The 22,738-nt window shown below is 42.9% G+C and overlaps 2 protein-coding genes across 9 annotated transcripts in view; both read right to left on the bottom strand.

The window, feature by feature from the left end:
- Nucleotides 1–16,116, bottom strand: part of CDC6 (cell division cycle 6) — a 45,266-nt gene extending 29,150 nt beyond the window's left edge. For 2 of the 4 annotated variants that reach the window (XM_047081250.1, XM_047081251.1), the window contains exons 1-10: nt 16,027–16,116; nt 11,005–11,161; nt 7,329–7,516; nt 5,993–6,274; nt 5,670–5,869; nt 4,993–5,168; nt 4,481–4,587; nt 3,899–4,038; nt 2,903–3,003; nt 1,690–1,754 (exon numbers count right to left, since the gene is read on the bottom strand). In XM_047081250.1, the coding sequence (XP_046937206.1) occupies nt 1,690–1,754; nt 2,903–3,003; nt 3,899–4,038; nt 4,481–4,587; nt 4,993–5,168; nt 5,670–5,869; nt 5,993–6,274; nt 7,329–7,503 (1,246 nt within the window). In that variant the 5' untranslated portion in view covers nt 7,504–7,516; nt 11,005–11,161; nt 16,027–16,116. The other 2 variants (XM_047081253.1, XM_047081254.1) reach the window with 2 other exon arrangements.
- WIPF2 (WAS/WASL interacting protein family member 2) overlaps nt 11,414–22,738 on the bottom strand; it is a 49,942-nt gene continuing 38,617 nt past the window's right edge. For all 5 annotated transcript variants that reach the window (XM_047081258.1, XM_047081257.1, XM_047081259.1 and 2 more), the window contains 3 exons: nt 17,967–18,176; nt 16,494–16,595; nt 11,414–16,247 (listed from right to left, as the gene is read on the bottom strand). In XM_047081258.1, coding sequence (XP_046937214.1) covers nt 16,207–16,247; nt 16,494–16,595; nt 17,967–18,176 — 353 coding nt within the window. In that variant the 3' untranslated portion in view covers nt 11,414–16,206. The remainder of the gene's footprint in view (nt 16,248–16,493; nt 16,596–17,966; nt 18,177–22,738) is intronic.

Genomic DNA, 22,738 nt, shown 5'->3' with positions numbered 1-22,738 from the left:
TTGAGGTTTGGTTCACTTGCCTAAGCTGATCTACAATAGAGCAACACTTGAGAAAATGTCATTGGATATCTTAGCAGATAGCACCATCTCGGAGGCGGGAGGTTGGGGAACTGCCAACGAGATGCCTAGGACTGTGGCCTCATTGTTTGGACAGAGGAGGGATTTGCTCTGTAACAACCTTTGCCTAAGTTACTTCCTCAGACCACGTGCAGTCACCCCGAAGCAATTTGCTTCTATTTTGTTACCACAAATGGGATGCTGCTGTGAACCAGCGGTAGTAGAGAAACTGGAGATCACTGATCAAGTAGCTGAATCTTAAAGTTGAAAGGAATTTAGAGGTCTCTTCTTGCTTCCTACCCCAAACAATCCCAACCAGTGATCATCTATCCAGCTTTTGTTTGAATATCTTCAAAGCTAGGGAACCCACATGTGTCAAAGAAACCCAGTTACTGCTATTTACTAGAAAGTGCCTTCTTATATTTAGTTGAAATCAGCCTCCGTATAGCTTTCTGGAGCCATTAAAAGCTAATCACACATACCAGAGGTCAAAAGACAGGAATGTAGTTAGTCTGATAATTTATGCCAGAAGCTTACAACCTCCTTTAGCTATGTGTGTGCCAGTGGTGCTCACAGGGGCACTGACAAGCCTAAATGTTATTGCTTGAGGAAAAGGAATAATCTGAAAAGTTAAAGAGAAACCAATAACCTAATCTATGCATTGGTATATATTACCTACCATTAATTAGCATACGCTCTGAATTTGGCTACTTCTGAAATATTTTTATTGATTTCCTTTCAACAAATTGATGAAAAGGAAGGGAGGAAGGGAGAGAAGGGGAGAGGGGGAGAAAAAAGAAAAGGAAAGGAAAGGAAAGGAAAGGAAAGGAAAGGAAAGGAAAGGAAAGGAAAGAAAAGAAAAAAGAAAAGAAGAAAAAAGAAAGGAACGGAAAAGAAGAGAGAAAAGAAAAGAAAAGAGGGAAGGGAGGGGAGGGAAGGGAAGAAAAGAAAGTGAGTTTTCTATGGAACTATAGTGCTAGAAACAATTTTGATAACTCTCAACCACTGCAAGAGTGAAAGAGGAAACAATCAAATCGGACTGTCTTGTTTCTAAAGATTAACACTGGATATTAAAATACTGACAAGATACATAGTTCAGGGCCATTTTACATCCGCCATGACTAAGAGAACAAAGCTAACGGAAAGGAAAATTAATTTTGTCATTTTTCTAACAGCCCACTGTAGCAATATCATGTTTGTATCTTCACCCTCCTACACATGTGTAAAGGCTTAAGATATCCCAAGTTGAACTAGATTCTCTCACTGTCTGACTCTTATTTACTGGGCTTTCTTTTCACCTATATCAAGACCTAAAGTGCACTCAACACAAGAACTCAGAGAGAAGCTGGGCAAGCCTTATTGTCTACAATTTTCATTTCTAGAGTTTAGAAAGAAAACTTACTATGACCCAGCCATTTCTATAACACCCTGGGGAGCTCATTTCCAGCAATGCATGGACTACAGTACTGACAGGCCAGACTGAAGTAAAGTAGATGAAATTGACCAAAAACAGAGAATACAGAACAGGATAAGTGTGGATTTAACTGTGTTCATTTCATCTTTCTACCCCTTTCCTCAGAAAAGTTAAGCTTCCAATTATAAAGGAAGACGGGAAGGAGATAAACTACTTACATTCAGACAGCGGTTTGAGGATAGTCTGGCTTTTGACATCTGACTCTACAATTTCAATAGCTCTCCTATAAAAAAATATTTCTAAAATTAATTTAGGCTGAGCCAAACCAAACACCACACCAAACCACCAAGCTCAAAAACAGACACATGTTTTATAATTTCAAAGCCCCTAAATGAAGCTGGGTTATGTCTCAGCTAAAGGGGACTTAATTGCCTTGAAATAATTTCATGGACCAGGGAATCTGAGAAACTTCAACACTATATGGTTTCCTCTTATAGATGCCAAGTAGGTCATCATACATGTGGCCAATAATAACATTCTGAACAAGGAAAAAATGTCATGGATAGGAGAGAGGATATGTGGGTGGGTGACTGACTACAGAGAGCCAGTACCACCCATATGCACTGGAGCTAAAAGGGGAGTCCTTGGCTACATATACATATGATACATTGTAGGCTAAACCACACCAGCCTACATGACAATTGCTCATAGTTGCAGTCTTTACCCAACTAGTTTGCTGACTAGGGGAAACTTTCAAATCCAGGATCATGCCATCTAGCAATAGGCAGAGCTTACTCTCCCACTGCTGTCTCCAAAATACTTTGCCCACAGGAAGCCATAAGCCAGGCCTGGATCTTTTGCATGGCAGTAGGGGGAGGTTGGACCAGCGGGCCAACACAGCAAGTATCATTTTAATGGACCCAGTGTCCCTACTGGGAAGGAAGAAATTTCATCAGTCAGCACAGAGGCTTTCCCCAGCAGGAGGGGCAGAGGATGGGAAGGGAGAGAGAGGTCTAGAGTACAACTGTGGGGGACCACCAACAGGAGGAAGGGGTGCTCACAAAAGGAAAGGAAGGAAAAAAAAGTCTAAAGGCAAAGATGGTTCAGGTCCATAAATAAACCTGCTTGAGACCAGCTAATGGAAAAGTAAACTGGAGTCTTTTTTAATACAAATGTAATTAACCAATCTATAATCACCACAGGGAGTGCCAGCAACATCTCATTTGTTTCTCCCTCTGTAGGTAATGGACTGATAATGTTTCAGACATTAACACGTGGAAATGCAGAGCTCCCCACTGAGAAACAAGTCCTCCTTTCTGAGTGTAAAAAGTGGCAGAATGCAGCCTCTTAAGCCACATTCACTTGAGTTACATGAGACAATTAACATCATTTCTTTTTTTAATAAAAGTAGCCGACAGTGCCATAACTCACCTGCAAACATCTAGTGCTTTTCGAACATCTCCTGAAACAGCAGAGACTTTTCGGGCACAGAATTGAATTGCAGCATTGTCCAGAACCTGATCTCTAGATACCTTTGGACAAGACATAGGGGATGACAACATGAAGTATAATATTCCCCCTCTCTGTAATTTAGGTCCCTGATATACATATTTTCATGTTAAGTCTAAACTTGACTGGCCACCCTTTAGGATCTAAGAGATGCCTTTTTTACTCATAAAGTAAATGGAAATTTCACACATTGAAGCATTCTGTAAGCATGTACTTGAGGTTCATGAATGGGGAAAAAAAGCAATCAGAAATTAGCAAAACTAAACTAAAATAAGATCTATTTGGTCATTTTCAAGAGAAAGTTTTTTTCATAGGCCCTATTTTTAAAGGCCATTTAAAAAGGATTGAGGGGCAGGGCGCCTGGGTGGCTCAGCCGGTTGAGCATCCGACTTCTGCTCAGGTCATATCTCGAGGTTTGTGTATGTTCGAGTCCCACAACAGACTATGTGCTGGCAGCTCAGAGCCTGGAGCCTGCTTCAGAGTCTGTGTCTCCTCCTCTCTCTGCCCCGCCCATGCTCATGCTCTGTCTCTCTCTGTCTCTCAATAATAAATAAACATTAAAAAAATTTCTTTTAAAGGATTAAGGGCACTTGGCTGGCTCACTCAGAAGAGCATGATCTTAGGGTCATGAGTCTGAGCTCCACATTGGGTGTAGAGATTACTACAAATACATAAACTTGAAAAAAAAGAGGAAAAAACAGTATTGAGTGATTCTTCTCTTATTTTTATTCCAACACTGAGGCACCCAATAAACGGAGCCTTGGGTGGAAATTCATATAAAAATGTTCTCACTATGGCCCACCAGAACTCCCTGCTAAGGAAAGCAATCTAAGCAAAAATATTTTAGAATGACTGTTAGGCTTCCCCTCCAGAGCTGATCCAAGGGATACATAATGTGGTACAGTAGGTGGGACTTACCAGATCAAGCCGATCCTGCAAGATAGCAGCTATCTGATTTTTGGTATAAGGTGGGAAGTTCAACAGCTGTGGCTTACATTTTTCTCTAGCTTGAAGCCTCGGCAGAATTCTGTCCGTGAGATCCAGGGTATTAGCAATACCTGAGGAGATAAATACTACCAATCATCACGGTCAAATCACCTATAAGGAAAACTAAACCCTTTGAAAGCTGAACAAGATTTCTAGTTATAATCCAGCATTCTAACTGTTGCTTCTCACTTGCCACCCACCCTCCACCCATACTTATTAGGTAAGATGTACACAGTCACCTTAGAATGCTCTGTTCAAGTTAGGTTTAGAATTGTTCACTAATAGGACCAGATAGTCCAAAAATCAGCGGTCTCTGAAATGAAGTATTATAGCATTTCTATTCAGATTTCACAAAACTGATTTTAGGTTAAAATTACTATTATTTTGTAGTAACTTTCATTTTGATAAGAAAGCAGAAAGCTGGCTTGACATAAAATAGGTGATAGATAAGATGAAGCGATTAAAAAAGAATTCTTTAGAACCATCCTGTAACATTAGCAACCGAACACTAACCAATCAGCACCAATCGAGAATTGCTTAACCATGGCCATTCGAACAGCGTGTACAACACATCCTGCCCTTTGCTGTCCAGCTGATCCACCTCGTCCAACACCAACACACTACATATAAAGAGAAGTGATTAGTATCCATGTTCACCTTAACTCTCCAATCTGTGAGATCTGGGCTGACTCAAGTCACATTCCTACAGCTGACACCAGTTTGGAGGTCATAAGCTGTCCTCTCTCCAGTCACTGTTACAATGATAACCCCCCACCATCACATAAAAGTAACATACAGGTTTTTCAAGCAATTAGTTTAAAAACATTTTTTCCAATTTAAAATTAAAACGTGTATTTTTCCTCTCTTCTTTCCCTTTAAGCATATGTAACTACCTCTTGTACAGCAAATATAGGAAATGTTCTTTTTTTATACAAACTGATAAATTCAAGAGACTAGAATATGAGTTTGTGGGCAACAGACCTTGCAGATTTTTATAGAACAACATGCAGCAGAGCAATACTTACATCATGGGGCCCTTCTCTGCAGTCATATGGTTTTCCAGTTTCTTCATCATGTCCTTCCCAGCTGGCCTGCATACTTCTTCCTGACAAATCTCCTGAGCAATAGCTGGGAATACAGCCTGGGCAGTCCTCAAGGACATGCAATTCAGCATGATAGTTTTAAAGCCTTTCAGTTCCTTCTAGAAAAATGCAAACATGAGAGATATTTTGCCCTCAGATAAAGGTTTGATGGGACCTAAAGCGTCTTTGAGGAGTTAAATGCATGTAAGAGAATAAGTTCTACTTTCATTTAGAAAGATTGAGACAATGATGGGGCGCCTGGGTGGCTCAGTCGGTTAAGCGGCTGACTTCAGCTCAGGTCATGATCTCGCGGTCCGTGAGTTCGAGCCCCACGTCGGGCTCTGTGCTGACAGCTCAGAGCCTGGAGCCTGTTTCAGATTCTGTGTCTCCCTCTCTCTCTGACCCTCCCCCGTTCATGCTCTGTCTCTCTCTGTCTCAAAAATAAACAAACGTTAAAAAAAAAAATTAAAAAAAAAAAAAAAGAAAGATTTAGACAATGAAACTAAAAACATCTTATTTGAGGGAAGACTTCAATCTCCTAAGCATGTCTACTTTTTCTTAACCCTTAATAACCAAGTGTCATTTTAGCAAGAGCTTCATATTTCAGACTTTCAGTGTACCTTGAGGTCTTGCAGAATTCGGCTTAAACAGGCAGTTTTTCCAGTTCCAGGAGGACCAGAAAGATAAAGACTTCCAGCTTTTTTCCCACAGATGTGCTCCCTCAGGAAATTCCTGATGACATTCATCTCCTTTTCCCTGGCAGGCAGCCGATCTGGGACAGCTGTATTCAGGACCAGCTTTGCTTGCTGGTAGCAAGTGCCTGTGTCAAACGTGAAAGGACAATTAGATACAACAGAGGAGACTAAGAAGATCCACTGGGTTTCATCTGGAGTCACCAGCTTGTTTATGAGGCTGTACTAACAGCTGACATGTAAGAACGAACCTTCTTGCTTGAACAGTCTCATACATGCAGATTCTTTCTCCAGTGGACATCTCTGCTCAGAATTTGTTGTAATCTCTTGACCTTTTCGAACTGAGGAATGTATTTTGTTTTGGTGAACTCTGGCTTGTTCTCTTTTGCTAGGAGACTTAATTGTCAGCTGATTGTCAAACACCAATCTGCGCCCCGTAGGTGTATGGAAGCGAGGGGGGCCATTCTCTTTCTTGCCTTGTTTTGGTGGAGAACAGGGTGGCAAATGGGGAGTGTTGCACAGATTATCATCACCTGAAATATATTAAAATCAAAATATGGTCATTCATAGTAGCGGATAGTAAAAGGACTTGGAACATCTCTGCTTTTCTCAGCAAGAGTCAAATTTCCATAATCAAAACCACCAAAATAAAATGCCTCTCATCTAGAAGCAAATACTGGCCACCAGATGGCACACTGAATCTTACTACTATTTGGCAGAAAGCAAACGGGTTTAGTGGGATGAAATTTTTTAACATTGCTCTAAAACAAGGTTTGTCAGTCTTGGCACCATTGAGATCTTGGACCAAATAATTCTTGTAGGGAGCTATCCTGTGCATTGTAGAATGTTCAGCAGCATCCCTGGCCTTTATCCACTATGCCACTCCCTCAATTGTGACAACCAAAAATGTCTTTAGATACTGCCACATCACCCTTCATTTAAAAACAAAAAAAGATCTAAAACAAGACAGGATTACCAACTACTGTTCTAAAACAATCTTCTATTATTTTGCTTCTATTAATTTCACCATTAATGAGGTGAAAGCTTCAAAATACTATATAAATAACTGCAAGGTCATTTAAAACACTGACGACTAAGTTCAAAATTAAGGAACTGAATACCAGAACTGTTAAGCAGTTCAGAAAGTGACCTCAACACGGAGCTTAACTCTGAAGTTCAGTAAATGAATTTAGCAACTATTTTGAAAATAACCAAAGTGAACAGAGTGGTCTTTTTTTTTTAACTAGTTTAAGAACACAGTGGTCTTAAATGAACTTAGGAAGCTGCTTCAAAGGACTAGGCGTCTTATTATTGAGGAAAGAGAGGTCAAGAGCTACCAGGCACAGGGCGCCTGGGTGGCTCCATCAGTTGAACACCCGACTCTTGATTTGGGCTCAGGTCATGATCCCAGGGTGGTGGGAATCAAACCCCGAGTGGGGCTCTGTGCTGAGCGTGGAGCTGCTTAACATTCTCTCTCTCCCTCTGCCCCTTCCCCCCACTCATGCTTTCTCTCTCTCTCTCTCTCTCAAACTAAACAAACAAAGAGCTACCAGGCAAAAAGTTGTACTTCTATAATGGATAGCTTACCAAGACGTTTTCTGGGGCTGAGAGGCAGAATTTTTACACAAGAACGGCGTGAGGCCTGGACATTGGTCAGTTCTAGTTTGGTGTCACCAGAAGTTTTAGCTTTGTCCAATGTCCGAGACAGCTTCTTTTTTGGAAAACTGATTGTAGCCTGTGACTGGGATCGGGTTTGAGGCATGATGGCAACACGGCTGGGTACAAAAAAAGGGAACAGGGCAATCTGTCAATATGTAAAAAATGAAGGAAAAGTAGCTAACATGGAATTTATAACGATGAGCAACATTTCATAAGTAAATTATGTGATAACAATATTTTAGCATTCAGTTCTACTTCACATCCAAATCTGAGCAATAATAACAAACACTTGCTGTCTACCTACTATGTGTAAGACGCTGTTATAAGCATTTTATTTTCACTTTAAGGAATCTCTACACCCAGCGTGGAGCTCCGACTCATGACCCCTGAGATCACAAGTCGCATGCTCTACGGACAGAGCCAGCTCGGGGCCCCTTAGGCACTGACTCACTTAAGTTTTACACAGTAGAGGTCGGCACTCTTACTATTCTTATTTTACAGAGGAGAAAACTCAGAGGCACAAAAGCCCAAAGTCATAGCAGGCCAGGCATTCTGGCTCCAGAGCCCAAATTCTTAACCACTTGAGTGATGCAATAAAAAGTTTATCTTAACTGACTTCTACAGGACTTCTAATTCCCTCACTCCGGGCACGGGGTGTGTCTTTATCACCAGGTTGGCCCAGCACCCTGACATATATACGGTCTTCCCTCCACCCTGCACTCAGTCCTCACGTCACACCTTCTCAACCCCACTCCGAAACATCTCCCTCCTTCGACATTCAGCCCCTTTATTCCACGCACGACTGCCAGGCTACTCCCTTCTCTTACTCCGACCCCAGACCTCCGACGATCTGAGCTCTTCTCCCCTCACTTCACCTCGAGCCTCAGGGGGAAGCAGCGGCCCTCGCCGTAGCCGCTCTCCCAACTCCGCTGCCTCCTGGGCCCTAGGCCTCCCCGAGCAATCCTCTCCTCTCCACCTCACAAGGCTGAGTACCTCAGTGCTGGCTCTTTCTCACGTCTCTCGCACACGGCTTCTGGGATTCTTCAGGGCAAGTTCCGGAATAAACTATACACCAGCTGCAGTAAAGCCCAGCCGCACTCGCGCCAAATCTGCAAAGCCGCAGCTTTACCGCCTCCCGCCAAAGCCCGACCAGGCTTCTGATTGGCTGTCGCTAGAGCGCCGCGCGCCTTGGCCCACGCCCCCTCCTTCACTTCCAATCCAGTCGGAAGGACCACAACCAATAAGAGAGCCCCAGGTCTCAGAGCCACTGCCAGGCCACGCCCATCGAGCAGGGAGGGATTCTACATCCGGGGCCTCCGCGGAAAGACGCAAGGTTGCGGAGGGAGCGATTCTGGGTAAGGCAAACCGAGCCGGCCGCAAAGGGCAGCGGGAAGTGTAGTCTTAGCTGCAACGCGACTCTGTTTCCATGCTCATTTTTCCGTGGGAGGTGTAGAGATGTGGTTGCCCCTTCTCACTGGCGCGCGTACCCATTTTCATTATCCTAATGGTATGCATTTTCAGAGACCTACTACCTGTCATGACAGGGGAAGGGGGGGCAGTTCTGTGTGCCAGGCGTGATACTAGGCGCTTTACTTACCTAATGTTCAACCTGCAAGTCACAAAGCGAATGTGCAGAGGGTTAGAGGTCACAGCATCTTGGTGGCGATGAAGAGCTTAGGACCCAGATTTCCTGACACCCAAACCGAGGTTTTTTTTGTAAAGCTCTACACATACATAAATAAATACACTACACTCCAATCGCAGTATCTCCTTGATTTGTGTTTCAAAGATAAGAAATAGGGCCAGGCCTTTGCTTTCGTTAAAAATAACATCCTGTGCACCTTATCAATTCCATTAATCCACACCTTGTGGGGAGCTGAGAGAATTATGGACCCTTAATTTTAAAACCTTATTTTATGGCTAAACACTGGGGTTTCAGGGCCAGAGAAGACCCCTATAGAAGAGGCAAGCTGAGCTTTTAATGAAAAATATAAATTAAAGGAGTAATTTACAGGCCGGCTTCCAAAGCTAATAACCTCAGGTTCCCTTGAAGGCCAAAACCCAATTCTAGGTGATGGCAGGCATTTATCTTTCATTCTTTAGTTTCAAATGAAATAGAGCAATGAAGCTGAGAAATAGGAACCAATGGTATTACAATCATCAGTTAATTATAATTAGTTCATACAGGAGATAAAGCACAAATACTGAGTGTTTAAGTGTATGCCAGGCACTGAGCCCACCTATTATCACCTTACTCTCACAAACATCGCATTAAATTGGTGTTATTTTCATTTTGCAAATGAGGAAACTGAAATAGAGGGCTTGAGTAAATTTGCCCAAAGTCACACAACCAGTAAGTGGAAAAACTGGCATTTGAACTCAGGAAGTCTGACAGGAGATCAAATTCTTGACCACTTAAATACAGGGGGAGGTATTAGATGCAGGTCCTAAGTAAGAAACCTTCTGTGTACTTCTAAATAGGAAGGGATGGGGGTGCCTAGTTGGCTCAGTCACAAGAGCTTATGACTCCATCTCTGGCCGTGAGTTGAAGCCCCACGTGGGGTGTAGAGATCACTTAAATAAAACTTCAAAAGTAAATAAATAGGAAGAGATGGTGAAGGAGCACATTTTGGGAAGGCTCTCTAGGAGCTGGAAACCCTAAGTGAAGAGATTAACTGACGTGAATGGAAAAAGTGTTACCGTAGAATGGAGGCTTTTTGACTTGATGGTATTTCTGATCTCTTAATAGAGCGATAGAACCCAGGAAGCAACATTTACTGTTCATGTATTTTGATAACCTGGCCACCTAAGAACTGTCCTTAATAACCTGAAATGGAAACATGTGTCCAGCCAGCTTTAAGGGGTAGTGGCAAACAACCTCCCTCAGTTACAGTGGGCTAGAGGGAGCCCAGGAAGCAATGAGTACTTAATATATACATCTTGCAGGCTATGAAAACACTCACCAAGAAGAAAAACAATGGTCCAAAATAAGCTTACAAGATTAAATGACCACCGTGGAAGCAGGCAGAGAATCACAGAATGTCTGGATTGAAAGGTCCCTAAAAGGTTACCTACATGAAGCTCTCCCTTTCCGATACTACAGGAACATGCTGCACATGCCACCAGTTTCTTGCTTCTGTGCCTCTGTCCTTGCTGTTTCCTCTGTGTGGAATGCCACACACCATCCTCCCTCCCTGGCTGTCATAAAGCCTTTTAATAACCTACATAGGTTTCTCCTGGCAGCTGTCCTGAAGTGTCCTCCTAGACTCTGAGCTCCCTGGAGGCAAAGACCGTGTCCTATTCATCTTCATATTGTAGGTCCCTGGCAGAGTAAAGTATACAATACCGGCCTGCTGAAAGAACGGAAAGGACATTCCTGCCAACTGGATATCCACCTTTTTCATGAACACTTTTTGTGGCTGGATAGCATAGAGTCCTTTAAATTTCACACCCCATAACCTAGGAGTGGAAAATTAATTCAATTATGTGTAAAAATGATCCAGACTGGGCTCCAGTGCTGTCATGATGTCAGACGTGAAGCATTTCCCTGTAGTTCTCCTCTGGGGTGGTTAGGGTCCTGAGGTTGACATTTTCCTTCTCTTACCTCTGTCTGCAGAGTAACAGAAGTCAGAGGCAGGCAGCATCCTTGCAGCTGTGGCTGGGCGGGGCCAGGAAATACTTAAACAGGCACATTCACAGTAAGCAGCTGTGTCTCAGTAATAATGACAGTTGACACACTGGAGTCCTTATCACCTGCTTAACTGATAACACAGTAGCATGAGGGAAGGAATCAAATCACACTGGAAGGACCCATCCAGTGCACAACATCCTTGTGTGTGCACCCATGCGTGCACACACCACACACACACACACACACACACACACACACACACACACAGACTAGCAATACCATCTCAACAGGACAGAGAAAACCTTACAGGGTTAGGAAGTGAAGCTGAGGGTCATTCACACAAAATCTATTTGAGGGCTATTTAAAGTCACAGGAGGAACAATTAAATCAATAAATAGGTAGTTTATTAATCATATTAATAACAATGATGGGTCAAATAATCAGGGATTCAGCCAATCTGTTAAGTATGGATGAAAATGAAAGGAGGCCTTTCCCCCCTCCCTCTCACATGTTTTCATATCTAAAATTATGTGAAAGTGATTCATACACACACCCATAATGAATCAGTATGGGAAATAATTTCAAGACCTTTCCTAGTGATGAAAAGTGCAAGGTAAGCTCATTAACTCTTGGTGGTGATTATGTCAGCTGACCACAGTAAGCAGAGAATGTCTGGTTCAGTTTTTACACCCCAAGTCAAAGTTCAAGAAAGCCAGCTAAGATTTCAATGCAAAAAGCAGGAAAGGGAAAAAAGAAAAACCAATAAAAATAGACACACATAGTCTGTCTGCTCTGTCCCCACCTTTTCTTCCATACCTCAGTCTGAGACTGCCATGCAACACAGGTAGAAAGAAGCTTAAGAGATAGAAGGAGAGGACAAGGCCAGAGCATCTCCTGGGTCCCCTGAAATCAGGTAGGTGGCAAACATTGATGACCAAATCTATCAGAATCACCCAGGTGAGCACGGCTAATGAACTGTGGTATTCAAAACAGCAGGAGGGGAGGAGGGAAAACCCCTCCAGCTACCAGATGCTTCCGCCCAAGTCAGTGCATCTACCTTCTCAGAGGTCCTAGTCAAACCACTACACTCACTGGAGGCAACGGATTTTCTCCCCTCTCTATGCCACCACTTGAGGCGGCGTTCCAGACAAGAGTACACAGTTTTCAGGTTTTTGTTTTTGTTTTTAAGCAAGGTTTAATTAAACTGCACGGCATCCAGAAGAAAGAAATGTACCAAAGAATCCAACCTGAGACCAGACCATACATTGTGGGGAGGGAGGGGGCAAAATCACTGCTAATTGGGTGAGGGAGCACTGTAATTGGAGTAGAACTCCAAAATAAGTCATACAATAAATTATTTTTTAAAAAGAAAATAAACTGATCCACACGCAAAGATGGACAGACACACACACTCACGCACGCCACACATGTCACTCTAGTCTTTTATTCAGTGTTGACTATGACTTTCACACTGGTCCCCGTGGGAAAGGACAAAGGTTAGACATGAGAAAAGAAGGCTTGGCCCCTCTGCCACCAGTGGAATGAGATTTAAGACAATTAGAGGAAACCCACTAAGCTGTTAGAAACAAGAGTAGAAAGAAGGAAACAGCAGTTATCAAGGAAGATTTTAATTGCTTCAAAGGGAGAGAGGAAGAAAGCAGAGAACTCTAACACAAGTAAAGGCACAATGACCGTGGAGTTGAATGGAACCAAATCCTTCCTTCAGTTAAAGTTATCCTTCTTTTTGTATGTATCTTGAAGGTGGCTGTAATTTTGTTACATTTTGCTTTTAAGAGATGAGTCTTGAAGGCAGACTTGTAATGCCTTCCATTCCCTAAATCAGGGTGTCTTACAGAAAGCCACCTTGACCACATGGCCAGGGACTGAGATTCAGTAGGGAAAGAAAGGCTACAACTGGAATGTGAAGAATTGGATTTGCAGTTGATCGTAGGTTGGGTTTCCAGAAGGACAGACAGCTCAGTGTAGTGCCATCAAAGGGCCTCAGATGCCCTGTACTCCACCCCCAGAGCTTTGCGGAAGGGAAGGACCCTGGAGTCACATTTCTCCCCCACTCCCATAAGCACTCAGCCTACAGATTATTTCAAGTGATCAGGAGAATTAAAACACACCCCAACCCTGAGTTGCTCTGTAGCAAGTCTATTTACAATTTTTTCTCACCTCTCCCTGGAGGTAAATCTGGGCTTCAAGTTGGGAAGCTGTCGGGGGAAGGAAGCCCCCAGTGCAATGGCCAGCGGCTAGTCTCCTTGCGTTTGCCAGTTAGGAGTGCTGGGATGCATTTCTGGAGACAGCAGCCTCACATCCATCAGGTGGGGTAGCCCTAAACCCACACTCTGGGAGCCCAGGCTGTGAGGATGATAGGGTTCTGCAGCTGGAGGAAATCCCCACAACAGAAAAAAACCATACCTGGAATATCAAAGTGATTCGATCCAGGTCTGGTGACCAAAAAAGAGGGAAGAGGGGCATCTAGCTCATTTAAAAACCTGGAAGCCACTGCTCTGCTTCCCAGAAAGGGTGGAAAGAAACAGTTAAGTTTTTCCCACTAGAGAAAAACATCATAAAACCAAACCCGCACAAGGGCTTTTAACACAGATTCCTGATGCTTAGTTAGGCAATGTCTCTTCCTTCTGGGAGGGAATAAGGGGGTTAATGGGACTGGGCAATAGTCTCAACATGAGACCACCCAATCTTCCACTGAAGAGACAAAATTCCCACAAGCAGATAAAAAGAGCAGTTTAAAAGGTGAGAAGTTTTAGTGCTCTTGCAGCCAGCCCACCTTAAATCTATTTTACAAGCTTTTTACAACATATAAAATAGATCAATAACTATGAGGATCACATTCCCATTCTTCAATAGTAAATATACATGACAATAAATCTGTTATTAACAGAGGGACCAAATAACGTATAAGGCAAAAGACATTTAAATAGGTACTGTGCCATCAACATGCTCTCAAGAAGAAAATCCCTCTGATTAGATCTAGGCCCAGGCCTTTTTTCATGAGGCCAAGAAAATGAGAATACAATCAATACCCATGTGACACAGCCCAAATGCTGGGGAATATGAGGGACAGCAGGTCACAGAGGAGGAAGATTATCAGCCCCAATGAAAAGCTGGGGTTTGGCTTTTACTTGTGATACTCATTTTGATGCTCTATGTTTGAGTAAAGGAGGAAAAAAAAAAGATATACTTTGATAACATTGTACAAAAGGCATCAACTCCCATTTCAAAAACAAATGGGAAGACTTCACAGTCCAAGTTCAGTAACTGGTCAGCATCTCCCTGGAACTCTGCTGCAGAATTAACTCTTGTAACTCTTTTTCCCTCCACTAGTGCCCTGTCTCAGCTATCCTGGCTTCAGGATGCTAGGGATATACTGCTGGGAGGTAACTGCTAACAGATTTGAAAATAAAAACAATAAAGAGAATGATTAGAAAAGTTTGGTGACAGACCTCACCATGGTTTGTCCCAAGGGCCAATGTAGTCCAGGGGATGGCAGAGGATAGCAGACCCCATACAAATAACCCAAGTTGAGAGCTCTCCCATCTAGCACTGGGAAGACATGGGTTTCACTGGGCACCAGGCACAGATCCTTAGTCTGTGATCTAACAGATTAGAGAGGTCCCTAAGGCAGTTTAAGCCTGTTGATGTACCTGGTGATAATTTTTAATTGACTCTCCCCATCCATTTCAAGGAATAGCCCTGGCTCTCCTGCTCTAACTCCAAGCTTTGAGCAGTCTCTGCACTTGGCAAGAGCTGTAGCAAACCAAACCAACCCATGTGTAGAACCCAGGAGCCCCATCCTGCTGCTGGAGAATGGTGAAGTCCCTGTCGCACCATCCAAGCTCAGTTCCTACCTAGATTGGGACCCATTTCCTCTGTGCCCTTTAACCAGGACTGGAAGACAAAGAAACATATTGCTGACTGCCAAGGAAGATCAATTGGACTGAAGCACACCTCACCAAAGTCTTTGTGCTTCTTGGCACAGAGGAATCTTTGACTATCCCCATAAGCTTCCTCACCCTTCTCTATTTGGTTGTATAACCCCTTCAGTCTTGGGAAGGCAAGAGTGGTGGAGAAAGGAACAGAAAGAACATACTCAGCCAGATGGGCTGTGAACTTTGGAATAAGTTGGCCTTAAAGTCCTTCGAAGTCCACAGAGCTGATCCCTTCCATGAGGTGCTTCACCCTTCCCTTGTCATCCTGGAGCACCCATGAGGGGCTGAAGTTTCTGAGCAGGACTAAAAGGGCCAGGTGTCAAGGCCAGGGCCTTATCTTCCCATCTCCCATTGCAGGTTTTTGGAGTATGTGAATCTGTAATGAACGAAAAAATGGGACTTTTCTCTTGAGGGAGTGGGCAGTGCAGAGAGGAAAAACATCCCTCAGCCTCAGCACCCTGAGGAAATGGGCAGGGATTCCCAGAGGATGCAAATGGCTCCTGGTCCCTTTGCTGCACAGAAACTGACTAGCTCTAAAAGGATCCCCAGTTTATTTCACCCTCTCTTATTAGATGTTTAGTTCAACTGATTAGTATTTAGTATTTGTAATATCCAACTTCTCCCTGGGGTGGTGGCATGGGGTGGGGTGAAAACAAAACCAAAATACCCCTAAAAAGAAAGCAGAACCGTTTCTTTGCCCTTTTTTCAAACATGACCTTTAAAACAGATCACTTCTCTGCAAATTCCTTTCCTGTTTCACTAAAAATGCCCACCCCCCAGAAGTCCTGGCCATGCCAGCCTCCTGAATGATGAAATAGAATATACTCGCCAAGCTTCCCCCACTGTGGGTAGGAGAAGGTAGGAGTACCATTCTCCACCCTGCTCCAACAATGAGTTCATTCATCACAACAAGGCACCTTTCCCCAAAAGGAAAGCAGGAGACATGGAAGCTTTTTCCTCATCTGGCTAGCAGGGCTTGCAAGAGGAGGGATGGATGCAGGGTTTGAGACCCTCCTGTCAATATAAAGAGTCCAATCACCAAGTCTAGAGACGAGATGCATAGATGGAGGTGAGTGGGGAGGACGCTTGGTGTCTAGAGGTGGGTTGCACTGGAGAAACACGTCAGGAGCTCTCATGCAGGTTTCAGGGGAATGGAAGGGACCATCTGAGCACAGGAGAGGGTCCATCCTTATCCTGAGGAACAGGACCAAGCCAGGCTTCACCTGAGAATGGGTGGCAGAGGTGGGGCTCCACGGGCAGCTGAAAAATATAAAAATGAAAACCACATACAGAAGGTCAACCACCAGACCCTGAATAACCCAAACATTCCTGAAATAAGAGACAGGCTCTTTAAGCTAACCTTTAAAATTTAGGGATTGGTTTTGTTGTTATCTTTGTTTTCTTAAGAAAACACTGATGAGGAGAAGCAAATTTTAACCTAAGAAAAACACACCAATTCTACATTCAATGGAATTATGGAAAAACTTTCATGGCTGCTCTTCTCACCTCGGTTTGTTTTGCTGGGATATATTCTTTGAAAGTGTTTATATTCTTCTGGAGCAGGAAAGTCTTCTACTGGATGGAAAGAATACTTTGACTCAAAATCATCTGGGAAAAGAACAAAAAATTAATTCCTATCACTCTTTCATGTGCTCCCACATACTCTGTACCACTTCTGACCCTCCCCTTGCTAATTTCCCATGCATTCTGATGGACGATGAGGGGCCCGCCTGGCCCACTAAACCAAGGTTCTGGAGGCCAGCAAGAGCATCTTTCTAGGCACCTCATATGCAGAGGCTGTGCTTAAAGGCTCTTTTCTAATGAAAAGAATCTTTCTAATGAAAGGCTCTTTCTAATGAAAAGGAATCAATCTTTGAATTGGTTCTTCAAATCTTTCCACCAAAAACCACACACTTAACATGAAAGGAGCCCAGCTGTTTGCATGGGAAGAGAAAGAAATACAGTTCTGTTTCAGTCATCTTAGAGACTGTCACCATGGGAAACCAACTGAACTGAATCTACAGATTGGTAGACATTAACCTAAAACGGGAATTTTTGTCACGAGCTAGTGAGAGATCTGACCAGATAATTCCCCTCTGGTCCAAATTACCCTCATTTAAATTCTACGACACAGTTGGGAGAGCCCTCTCACGGCCCCCACTCCCACTTTCCATGGCCCTTCTACAAGGCGGCTCAAATTTTCTATGGGCGTGACTCACTCACATTCCAAAAACCCTGGTCCACCTATTAGGAACAGACTAGAGCGGGAGCGGGTAAGAGTTAACCATTAAAGAATGTAGAGTGTTAGGGTCGAATGGGGCTGTATAGATCTTTCCAGGGGTCCTCAACAGAAGGTCTGAGAAAACCCTATGGACAACCTTTGCTTGGGGCTCCATTCTAAACCTAATGAATTAGAACCTCTTAGGTGGGGCCTAAGACTCATTTATAACCTTGAAAAGTTAAATATGATACACTCCTGATCTCAACCCCCTCATTTCATAGATGAGGGAAGTGGGGCCCAGAGAAATGAAATGGCTTCCTCAAAGTAACACAGCTAGGCAGTGGATTTGTATTATTAGATTAATGTGGTGTACAGTGGTGTGTTTTGTTTTCTAAAGGTCCAGAAAGGCCCTCTCCTTCCTAGGAAGATACATAATTCCTGCCTGAATAATCCTGAAGAGGATAAAGTCTCTGACCTAAAAGTTAATCACAAATGATCCTTGGGGAGCAAGAGAGTGGCTTTGGAGTTATTAACACAACACCTACTGATTTTACTTCAATCTCTTCCAAAGCAATCATGCCTAGAATTTGCAAAAGGAAAGGCATGTCAATTTGCAAAGGCCCAGAAATCCAAGAGGAAGTTAAGAGAAGAACTGCTGTCAACAAAGGGTACCCAGTGACCATTCCCATTCTAGAGTGGCCACTGGAATTAGTGAAGTCACCACAGGAACTGTGAGACTAAAACAGCTTGCTACTCACCCAAGAAAGATCGGACAGTGGTAATAGAATCTCTGTGGCCATTCCTCAGGGGTGGTGGAGGAGGAGGGGGTGGTCCAGCTGGCGTCCTTGAGGGAGGAGGTGGGGGCTTTCCTCGGCTCAGGGGTTCTGACCCATGCATTCGGTATGGTGGTGGGGGAGGGGGAGCATCCCTGGCACCATTTCGGATCATGGGTGGTGGGGGTAGAGGAGCTGCAATGAAAATCCAAAGCAGTTAGACTGCGATGCAGAGATGGTGAGGAGTGGGGGGCGGGTTAAGAGACACACACTAAATGTCTTGGTGCCTTCCCAAAGAGCCAGGCTCTGTGAGCACGCGGGCAGCATGTCAAGTATCATACTCACCCTCCTGTCACCCCTATTTAACAGCAGCAACACTCTATCAGATCCCAAAGTTCAGAATGAATGTGTGACCTTTTTAATTTTCTGTGACGAGTCAGCCAAGAACTCTGCCTATTCGTGTTCTTTTCCCTGCCTTTCCACGCCTTCCTCCACATTTCTAATTCAAAGATTTCTCGTATTTAGCCTGTTTTATTGCAAAAAGTTTCCCAAATGTCCTCCTTGCTTCTCATCTCTTATCATGCCAATCCATTCTGCATACCAACTCACTAATGTCCCCAAATACTTGCTCAAACTTTTCCAAGGACTTTGCATTTCCTGTATCATGAAGTTTCAAATCCTTAGCTTCAACCCCAGCTGAGTCTCATCCCATCATCTTCCTTTCTTACACAGTAACTTAGCACAGCAGTCAGCCTGATCTCACCATCTCCTCTTCCTTGCTTGATTCCTAAGGCTGGGTTGGGTGCCCCTCTTCCACACTCACACTGTTGCCTCTGTACCTCTCTACTACACTACTATATTGTATTATAGTTGTTCATTTTATGTGCCTCTTCCCCAGGACACTAAGTCAGAGCAGTTGTCCATTCATCTGAGTTCCCAAGCTCAGCCAAATGTACAGCACACAGTTAGGTAGGCAATCAACATTTGCTGACTAAACCAAACTACATACGCTTTGCTCTCGTGACTGGCCCAAAAGACTCGGAAATACCATCCCTCTTCCCTTACTGCCAAACCCGACCTCTCCTTTAAGGTTCAACTCAAGCCCTATCTTCTACAGGCTTTCCCAAAGCAATGCACTCTATTCTAATCCCCTCTTCTTTGTTCTCCCACAGCATTTATAGGCTCTGTCATTTATTCTAACACTTAGTAGTACATACTAAAATGAGTGATTCTCAAAATATGTTTAGTATGTTCATCTGCAGAAGTTACATATCTCCAATGATAATCTAATTGCTCAAAAAATTGGGAATGCCTCTTTGGGAATTGCCTCCAAACCCAGTTTCTAATCAGACACATCCATAAATATTATATGATGTTCATATCTCATTTCTGAGGTCGTACCACTACCAATAAAAATATTCGTACTTACGTCTTTTCAAAAATCAAATTCACTCTTGAAAGACAAAAATGTGCCACTAAGTAGAACATAAAAAACACGTCTGAAGACATGTCAACATCACTGGAATAGGTTCTAAGGTGTTTATGTTATATTATTCTATTCTTTTCATTAACTAGCAAAAATAGTAGCTACCATTTATTTCATTTCCATTATATTCCAGGCACTGTCCTGAGCACTTTATAGGCATTAAATCTTTAAAAACTCTTCAGTCTCTCCTGCAAATTATGTGGTATTATCCCCATTTCACAAATGAGGAAACTGGGACTCAGCCTGTTTGTCTGAGGCCATAGATCTAACAGACTCAGCACACATCTGCTCTTTCCACTGTGCCCACTCTGCTTTTCATAACTACCACCAAGTACTATGTATTTTATCTCCCCCCAAAATTTGTAACCCACTGAGATGGAAGTGTGTCTTTTGGCACCAATGCCATATCCAATAAATAGCTGTTACCTAAATAATACATGGAGAGACAACTCAGCTTAACACTAGTTTAGTGAGAAAGAGTGTATCTTTTTTTTTTTTTTTTTTTTAAGTAAACTCTATGCCCAACGTGGGGCTTGAACTCATGACCCTTGGAGTCACATGCTCTACTGAGTGAGCCAGCTAGGTACCCCAAGAGTGTATCTTCAATTTATTCCTTGTAAATTACTGTCAGAATTTCTGTAGAGTGACCACAGCTAAGCATAAAACAGTAATGGGATGATGTATGTAGACAAAGGGTCCAGCACTGTAGGCCCAGTAAATGTTGGTTTGCAACTCTCCTAAAATACACTCTGAATGTCTCCCTCTTTTCAAGGTTTAAGTATGACAGGGGCTATTAGAGGCAATAATAAAAGAGAAATCTCCTTAATAGCACCTAGCAGCAGATCTCTGAACCTTATTTGCATTTCAAATCTGCCCAAACCAAAGCCCTTTCAGGTCACCCTCAAAATATTTCTCTAAAACCCAGATTTCTCAGGGCCCTAAGAGTCTGTTTCTACTCTAGCGCAGTGCCAGGAAGTGTAAGACAGGCAACATTAGCCAGGCTCAAAAGGACACCAGCTAGACACTGGGCAGGTGGCAGTGATTACAGCCAACCCAGACTGGCCAAATAGAGCAGGACCAAGAGCAGCCTGCTTGCTCCCTTGGCACCCTCCCTGAGGGACCAGGCATCCCAACCAGGTTCTGCCATCTCCAATAAGTTTCTGGGCTCTTTGTCACATCCAATTTTAAGACTGTTTCAAGTGACAGAGCTGGGACCCAAGGACCCTAAGAAAGAAGTAGTTTGTAAAAGAAACCCTGCGGTGGGAGATCACCCTTTTGTAGACCAAGATAAACCTAATTTTGAGAGAAGGGTAGTATTGATTCTTAAAAGAAAAAAAAAAATCCCTTAAAAATAGTATTTTAGGGGCGCCTGGCGCAGTCGGTTAGGCGTCCAACTTCAGCCAGGTCACGATCTCGCGGTCCGGGAGTTCGAGCCCCGCGTCAGGCTCTGGGCTGATGGCTCAGAGCCTGGAGCCTGTTTCCGATTCTGTGTCTCCCTCTCTCTCTGCCCCTCCCCCATTCATGCTCTGTCTCTGTCTGTCCCAAAAATAAATAAACGTTGAAAAAAAAAATTTAAAAAAAAAAATAGTATTTTACTCTGCAAAGAAAAAATTCAGAAACTCTATGGACCAACACGTGGCAATTTTTGATCCCTGAGCACTCTGGGAAGACAAAAGACTCCATGCTTTTTAAAATGTAAATAATTCATATAGAAACAAAACTACATTATCATATAATACTGTCATAATATGATTGAGTAACAGAGATATATCCATGAACTACCTGGAAATCCTTGCGGAAAACCACTAACAGTTATCAGCATACTACTGTTTACAAAGCACTTTCATACATTTATTTACAACCACCTCTGAAGGTACTGTGAACACAAGAGGAAACAAACCCAGAGAATCAGAGCGATCTGCCCAATGTCACACAACAAAGAGAGCCAATACTGACATGATCTCTGATTAAGATACCTCAATTTTTTCTCAGTATTATCACTCTAAGAACTGTTGCTCTGGTTACTGACATGCAGAAGAATGAAACTGGACCACTTTCTTTCACCACACACAAAAATAAATTCAAAATGGATTAAAGACCTAAATGTGAGACAGGAAACCATCAAAATCCTAGAGAAGAACATAGGCAGCAATCTCTTTGACCTTGGCTGGAGCAACTTTTTCCTAGACAAGTTGCCGGAGGCAAGGTAAACAAAAGCAAAAATGAACTACTGGGACCTCATCAAGATAAAAAGCTTCTGCAGAGAGAAGGAACAATAAACAAAACTAAAAGGCAGCCTATGGAATGGGAGAAGATATTTACAAATGACATATCTGATAAAGGGTTATTATCCAAAATAGTGTTGAAAAATAAACTATCCAAAATAAGTGTTGAACTTAAACTCAACACGCAAAAAACAATCCAGTTAAGATACAGGCAGAAGACATGAATACACATTTTTCCAAAGAAGACATTCAGATGGCTAACAGTCACATGAAAAGATAGTCAACATCACTCATCATCAGGGAAATACAAATCAAAAACACAATGATACTACCTCACACCTGTCAGAATAGCTAAAATTAACACCAAAGGAAACAACATATGTTGGCGAGGATGCAGAGAAAGGGGAACCCTCTTACACTGTTGGTGGCAGTGCAAACTGGTGCAGCCACTCTGAAAAAAAGTGTGGAGTTTCCCAAAAAGTTAAAAATTGAATTACCCTATAAAAATCACACTACTAGGTATTTACCCAAGGAATACAAATTCAAAGAGGGATACATGCACCCAATGTTTACAGCAGCATTATTCACTATAGCCAAGATATGGAAGCAGCCCAAGTGTCCATCAACTGATGAATGGAGAAGATGTGTGTACACACACACACACACACACACACACACACACACACACAGATGCGCACATGCACACAGGAATATTACTCCGCCATCAAAAGGAATGAAATCTTGACATTTGCAACAATGTGGCTGGAGCTACAGTGTATTATGTTAAACCAAATAAGTCATTCAGAGAAAGACAAATAACGTATGATTTCACTCATGTGTGGGATTTAAGAAACAACACAGATGAACATATGGGAAGGGGGGGAAGAGGGAAACAAAACATAACAGACTTTTTAAATTATTCTTTTTTATTAAAAACTTTTTTAAATGTTTTCTTTATTTTTGAGAGAGAGAGACAGAGCATGAGCTGGGGAAGACACAGAGAGAAGAAGACACAGAATCCGAAGCAGGCTCCAGGCTCTGACTGT

Source organism: Lynx rufus, unplaced genomic scaffold, assembly GCF_022079265.1.
Source record: "Lynx rufus isolate CCGP_SWC_20201006 ecotype Redwood Valley unplaced genomic scaffold, mLynRuf1.p SCAF_18, whole genome shotgun sequence".
Taxonomy (NCBI): Eukaryota; Metazoa; Chordata; class Mammalia; order Carnivora; family Felidae; genus Lynx; species Lynx rufus.
Note: the sequence above shows the minus strand (reverse complement) of the source record. Positions and strands in the feature narration are given on the sequence as shown.